This window comes from Sinocyclocheilus rhinocerous, unplaced genomic scaffold (genome assembly GCF_001515625.1).
Source record: "Sinocyclocheilus rhinocerous isolate Xijiao unplaced genomic scaffold, SAMN03320098_v1.1 scaffold245, whole genome shotgun sequence".
Taxonomy (NCBI): domain Eukaryota; kingdom Metazoa; phylum Chordata; class Actinopteri; order Cypriniformes; family Cyprinidae; genus Sinocyclocheilus; species Sinocyclocheilus rhinocerous.
Genome location: NW_015659923.1, coordinates 862,796 through 870,017, shown reverse-complemented (window position 1 = coordinate 870,017; position 7,222 = coordinate 862,796). Strand labels below are relative to the sequence as shown.

General features: G+C 41.4%; 1 protein-coding gene across 2 annotated transcripts in view; it reads right to left on the bottom strand.

The window, feature by feature from the left end:
- Positions 1 to 827: 827 nt before the first annotated feature.
- Positions 828 to 7,222, bottom strand: part of chpf2 (chondroitin polymerizing factor 2) — an 11,380-nt gene continuing 4,985 nt past the window's right edge. The window contains exons 2-5 of one of the 2 annotated variants that reach the window (XM_016533323.1): positions 5,179 to 5,440; positions 4,521 to 4,826; positions 4,079 to 4,261; positions 828 to 2,559 (exon numbers count right to left, since the gene is read on the bottom strand). In XM_016533323.1, coding sequence (XP_016388809.1) covers positions 1,288 to 2,559; positions 4,079 to 4,261; positions 4,521 to 4,826; positions 5,179 to 5,440 — 2,023 coding nt within the window. In that variant the 3' untranslated portion in view covers positions 828 to 1,287. Of the gene's footprint in view, positions 2,560 to 4,078; positions 4,262 to 4,520; positions 4,895 to 5,178; positions 5,441 to 7,222 lie in introns of both variants that reach the window. The other variant, XM_016533322.1, reaches the window with a different exon arrangement.

Below are 7,222 nucleotides of genomic sequence, written 5' to 3'. Positions count from 1 at the left end.
AAGACTTCCATACATACAGTGGGATTGAGAATGTACTGTATTAACCTATGCTCCCTGTGGAAGAAGACGAAAGGCACCATTTCACGTCAATGTCTCAGGCCCCTCTAAACATCACGGTGTGTATTGAATTTCATCTGTCATCAGCTAAAAATCAGCTGAAAAAGTGGAGGAGACTGAAAATGTGCAGACTGTGGTGAACCAGACCCAGCTAGTTAAGTAAAACGTGTTTATTTCCTCCAGTCTGTTTTTCAAGAGTATAGGCACTCTTTGTACAACAATCTCTAAAGGTCTCTTCTCAAGTCTGGTTCGCAGGCGCCTATATTTAAATATGGAATGTCACTTTTAGTTATATGTGAACCAATGGTGTTCAGTGTCACTGATGTCAAACCAGAGACCACATGAGTAAGCAAAAACATGGATTTTATAACCAGGAATTAACCCTTTAACCAGTGTTGCTTAGTTCTATGCACTTCAAGATACTTGATAATATATATAAATATAAAAGTGGGTGCATCATAGTAATGATTCATAATCAGGTTTCACAATTTTTTTTTATTCAGTCCTGAAATATTCAGCACATTCTGTTCAAAGGTCATACAATCATATATCTGGAGGAAAAAAGATGGCTCAAGTTACTTGTGTAGCTGAGTCTAGAACCTCTACTAACCACCTAAAGTCTGATATGTTCATATAGTAAAAGATGAATGCGGTCCTTATGCGTTTCCAGTGCTAACTTCAGGTTCCTGCATTCAATCATAATATCAACACTGGCTACCAGAAATCACTTACTCTGCCTTTAATGTAAACGAGGTGAAATGCATTCCTCAAAAATGAGTTATGAAGATATTGTGATTGTTGTTCTCTGGTTAAATTAGTTACACATTCATGGGTTAACTCCATTTTATGTAGATCCTTAAAGGGACCCAAAAATGGAAAATCTGTCATTATGTACTGATCTTCTAGTCAATTCAAACCTGAATTTCTTTCTTCTGCAGAACACAACAAAGAGAACTGGTCACCTTTGACATTCATTGTATAGACCAAAAAACACATTCTTCAAAATGTCTTCTATGTTCCGCAAAAGAAAGTAAGATATACAGATTTTGAACAACTTTTCACAAGGCGACTTCACCGTGTTTGGCTGAACTGAGATGACTGGATGATCTGTGCAGAGAAGTTCACAGCATCAGGGTGAAATTCACTCGGTCAATATCAGTAGGTCATTTAAGGCCACCTAAATGAGAATCAAGACGTTTAAGCCATCTTAGGGTTGCAGTAGTAGTCAGTTCAGGTGCTGTTAGCCTGCTCCTGTTCAAACAGAGCCATCGCTAGGTGTGATCGAGAGGCCAGCCCCTCGAGGTTACTGAGCACACAGCGGTGATAGATGTCCTCACTGAACCGCGGGTTACATTCTCTGTGCACATACTTCTGAACTAGCGCTGGCTCGACAGCCCGAAACACGTGCAGCCCCGAATAACGCACAAAGATCTCGTAGACGTCCATGCTCTCAAGCAACTCATCATTGTCCAAGATGTCAGCCGCCATTTTTGTGCGGGCAGCCATATAATCTGCATTGTAGAAGCAGGCTTCTTCAAAGACGTGGCGGTCAAAGTGGCCATCGCGCAATGACTCAGACGCAAACGATGAAGCGGCGGAAGTCTGTTGGTCGCGGTAGACCAGAGCGGGACTGTACTCTTGAAAGTGGATCGGGAAGAAGACCTGCCAATTGCTGATAGCATTCATACGGCAGCGATTAAGGAAGTCAGCGTTGACCTCGGTCCAAACGCTGGCCAGAAAGAACAGGGTGTCTACTGGGTGCTTCTTGGAGATGATGTCCATCAGCTTGACCTGTGAGGGAACTTCAGTCTTTACACTAATCCAAGGAATCTTTACATCACCGTAACGTTTCTCTACCTCACCAATCATAGCTTTGACACCTGCAAAGACGTCCGTCTGGCTGACTCTTTGGGCATCGAAGGGGTCATACACAAACAAGAAGGTGAGAAGAGCATTGTCATGGGTATCCAGAGCATTCATGACATACATGTCAAGGAAGTTACCCACAAAGTCTTGATCGTGTGCCGTCACAGGGAGGATCACCTGTACCCGTGTCGCTTCTGTTACATATGGCATTGGGATGATCTCGACAGCACTGAGCGGTTTCAGCAGACTCACCCGTTTGGCGATGACTTGACTGTGACCTTTCTGCGTAAATGCTTCCAGGGCCAAATCCAGCACGTACTCCATGCCCCGTGTGGGATCGAAGCGCCGGTACCCATTTAGCAGACGCCGCTTACGGAAGCGTAACTGAGGCTGATAGCGCTCGTTTAAACGACCCACTGCTGTCTCCAGGACTGAATTGACGTCTGCCCTGTCTGCACCTCGAAGCTCACACTTTGGAGAGCTGTCGGCACATGAATAAATGTGCTCTTCGGTGAAGTATTCCCAGTTGATCACCTCAAAGCGGGTTTTGGGTCGGAAAGGTGGGTTGATTCCGATGGGCCAGGTGGCTCCGGCTTTGCCCTCTGGAGTGAGCTCACTTATGTTGTTGATCTGGTTCTGTGGCCAAAACAACAGAACACGTCATTGTAAGGACCTGAATTAACTGTTAACCTGGTAAAGGGAACAAGTTCTCTTTTCTGTCATTGGTCCAACTTTATATTAGGTGGCCATATAGTTAAATTTAAATTAATCATTTGATACAATGCACTTACTGTGTACATACATGTTTTTACATTGTACTTATATACATGTAATTATATCTGAAATTAATTTCTGTATTTACATGTATAATTACACTGTTGACCTATCCCTTACACCTTAGCCCACCCTTAAACCTACCCATACCACCAAACCTGTCCCTAACCTTACCCGTATCCCACCTCAATAGCAGCAAAAGTGTTCTGCAATATAATATGAACACAATAAGTACACTGTACTTATTTTTGATGCAAGTACATAGCAGTTAAGGCCACCTAATATAAAGTCTCAGTATGTCTGTCAATTGTCTTCCCACTTTCTTTTATTATGCAGAAAGGCAAGCTTTCTCCTTGAGTCAAAGTCATCCTATCCGATCTAAAGGCAGTTGAAAAGCAGAGGTAGCTAATTTCAAGTTAATTTCCTGATGTTATGTAATGCGTGATGGCTGGCTGACAGGTGCAAACACCTTGCCCCATTACCTATGCAGCATCTTTGCCCAGACATGAAACACTATGCGTCAAAGCTAGGCATTATATCAAGTGAAATTTCATTTGGACTAAACAATGATTCATCTTTTTCAAATGCAATGTAAATGCTTTAGTCTGATTGAAATCTAAAGTGTTTGCTAATCGGACGAACATGCATAATGTGATAATGTGATTGTAACATGTCTTTGTCCACATGTTTTTGTTTCTTTGCTCCAAAAGACGAGCACTTAATCCTACAAATATCTGATTAGACATTGTGTTACATTTACTTGGAGACAAACAGATTAAGACTGAAGCTTGACTGAGTTGTAGCTCACTGAGACGTAACATCAGATCCACGTTCAGAATGCATATTTGTGTAGGTCTCAGCCAAGTCAAAATGCACCGAGGTCTTAATTAATATTCTCAATCTAAAGGTGCTGGTTCTGCATATGATTGTGCAGACATGCCTTAAGTCAGAGTGAACTTAAGGCAAGACACAACAGGTGAACAGGCTAAACACTGTATCTTATTATAGATACAGCATACTTTCCCCTGTCGATTAATCACAGAACATCAAGACACATTTGATTTCTACTACAAGTCTTTGGAAACTCTGAAATCTGAACATTGGATAAAAGCTAGTTTCAAAATTCTTATTTCTTTTTGTTGGTATATTAAATAAAGAAGTTAAAAGTTATAACGGAAGCGTTTTTATCACTCTATAATTCAGAAAATACTGTAAACAGCCAGAAAACAAATACATTTCTACCATACTTTTAGGAATAAATGTTACATGTTACCAGGCAAATATTATAGGAACAAACCCTTCTGCAGTGTCTTGTCTAGAAGTTAGCAGCTTTATGCAAGTGAGAGAATGTTTTCTTCTAATAAGAAGTGCAGTAACATACCTGTAACTGCTGTATTTGTGCATAGGTCCAGTCCAGTTCAATCTGGTTATAGCGTTTGTGTAGGCGATACATCAGGGCAGGTTCAGAGACGGGATGGACAGTGAAGGCATTCTTAAACTGTGCACTGTCCTCGCGCTCAGGGTCCACGTTCTTCTGCAGCTCAAAGTAACGGTATGTCATCTCCTACATCATTTTAAAAGATCACAACAATACTGATCATAACCCAGGTTTAAATGGATTCTCTCTCTCTCTGTGCTTCTGCTATGGATTAATGGATGTAAACAAAATGACCAAGCACAATACAATAATCACTTTCCATTTTCACTATGAGATTACGATTATGAGCAAATGGTACTTTGACAGAAGGCTCAAACCACCACAGTTCTAGTAAATAGGTTTTAGCTTTTCATTTACATCCTTTAAAAAAAAAACATTTCCCCACCTGATGCTTCTCCACACAGCTGAGACCCAGGTAATCGATGATGCAGCGACCAAGCCACTCGTCTGGCCTGACACTGAGGATATCATTTCGACAAGAGTCCAGGTGGGGCTGCAGTCGAGCTAGCAGGCTACGTGACAGCAGATACCCATATCCACCATGGCAATACCGGGCACGTTCTTCACCCCCGATAAACTCCTCTGCCCGTCCCATGTACATATCCTGTCCCGCACTAAGATGATTAACCAGCTCCATGACCCTTTCAGCTTGTGTGTATGTATCATCTTGTGCTAGGTAAAACCAGTCATACTCATTGCCGTGGTGTTGGTGGAGGTGGCGTATAGTTTCATACATCAGCCAGACGGGTCGGTCATCACCATGAGCAAGATAGAGAGCGAGAGAGACAGAGACACACAGATAAAGAAAGAGAGAAAGAGAGAGAGAGAGAGAGCCTGTGTGAATTATGCTACCTCTGTGCGTCCCTCAACAGTGTTCTGCAGCAGCGTCTCTAAACAGCGCTGTTATTACCTCGCTAGTGAGAAATGTCATGTGTATGCTACACTATACAGGCTAACTGATAAAATCGTCAGGGCAGCGCTGACAACACCTTTTTGTGCAAACTGCGTGACCGTAGTGTGCGTGTGCGAGGACGTGTGATTGCAGTAATTCCTGTGTGCTGTACGTGGAGGTGGCGTATAGTTTCATACATCAGCCAGACGGGTCGGTCATCACCATGAGCAACAACAGCCATGCCATGCGGTGCCTTTGTGCTTCGAAGGCCAGTGAAAAAGAAGGTACGGTGGAAACGGTGAGCTACCGTTTTATTGACAGCCACCCCTAGTGTGTTGAGAGTGGCGCGTGAGCTCAGGATACCCACCAGAAGGCGTTCTCGGATGCCCAGCTCTGTGTGGATGTAGCGCGTCCTGTGGCATACAAACAAAAAGTAGAAAATTTACCAGTATTTAACTGTTTCCAGTTTTTAACCAGTTTAATTTTAGTGTACATAAACACTGCCATTCAAAAGTTTGGAGGGTTTTTAAAAATGTTTTTTTAAGCCTCTTATGCCCAACAAGGCTGTGTTTATTTGATCAAAAAGAGTAATATTGTGAAATATTATGTAAGGAATAATTGACGACGGGCCGTTGAATTATTAGAAATGACCGTAGTGTGCTTGTGCGAGCACGTGTGATTGCAGTAATTCCTGTGTGCTGTACGTACTGTATGCTAATTTCCGTTATTACGGTTAACTATGCGAAGTGATATGGAACTGTAATGCGGTCAAGAGAGCTGCCTGGAACTACGTTCGCCGTGCGTTTCCCTGAAAATAATTGCACACCTCAGAACGTTCGTCAGCCAATCAGATTCAAGCATTCAAGGCCCCGTAGTATAATAGAATTTAAATGTACTTTTTTCCTATTTTAATTTAATTTAAAATGTTTAATTTATTGCTGTATAATAATTATATAGTAATTTATTCCTATGATGGCAAAGCTGAATTTTAGCAGCCATTAATCCAGTTGTGCAGCTTAAAAAATCATTTTGTGGAAACAAAGATATCCCTTTGTGCATTCAAAACACTGGTTAAAACACTGGTTTTAACTGGTTTAGGCCAAGAATGAGGGGATAGAGATCTAAGCCAATTACAAAGCTGAGTGAGACAAATGAGGAACAACTACTACGATCTCTAAAGCAATCAGATTCAGTGACCCTTAACATCTGCTCTGGCACCCTAGTTTCGTCAACCTAATTAAGTTGGCTTGTGAAAGCCAACTTACTGAAATGCTATATAAACTTCTTATTAAGTTGGCTTGAGAAAGCCAACTTACTGAAATGCTATTTAAACTTATTATTATTATTATTATTATTATTCTTCTGATCCTAAATTATCAACTCTAACTCCTCCTAGAGCTTTAACTCTACAGACTCCAAACTCAGCCCAGCTCTTCAGACTGATCTGACCGGGTGTGCTATATCTTTTCTATCTATCATCTGACTATTTCTATCTATCTATCTATCATCTGACTATTTCTATCTATCTATCCTAGCGACATGCTAATCATGCTAGAAACGTGAGAACAACATGCTAGTAACTTGCTAATCATGCTAGCGACTTGCTAATCATGCTAGAAACATGCTAGCGACATGCTAGTAACTTGTTAATCATGCTAGCAACATGCTAGTCACTTGCTAATGATGCTAGCAACATGCTAGTCACTTGCTAATGATGCTAGCAACATGCTAGTCACTTGCTAATGATGCTAGCAACATGCTAGTCACTTGCTAATGATGCTAGCAACATGCTAGTCACTTGCTAATGATGCTAGCAACATGCTAGTCACTTGCTAATGATGCTAGCAACATGCTAGTCACTTGCTAATGATGCTAGCAACATGCTAGTCACTTGCTAATCATGCTAGAAACATGCTAGCGACATGCTAGTCACATGTTAATCATGCTAGCGAAATGCTAGTCACTTGCTAATAATGCTAACAACATGCTAGTCTAATGTTAATCATGCTAGCAACATGCTATTAACATGCTAATCATGCTAGAAACATGCTAGCAACATTCTAGTAACTTGCTAATCATGCTAGAAACATGCTAGCGACATGCTAGTAACTTGGTAATCATGCTAGCAACATGCTAGTAACTTTTGCTAATCATGCTTGCGACATGCTAGTCACTTGCTAATGATGCTAGCAACA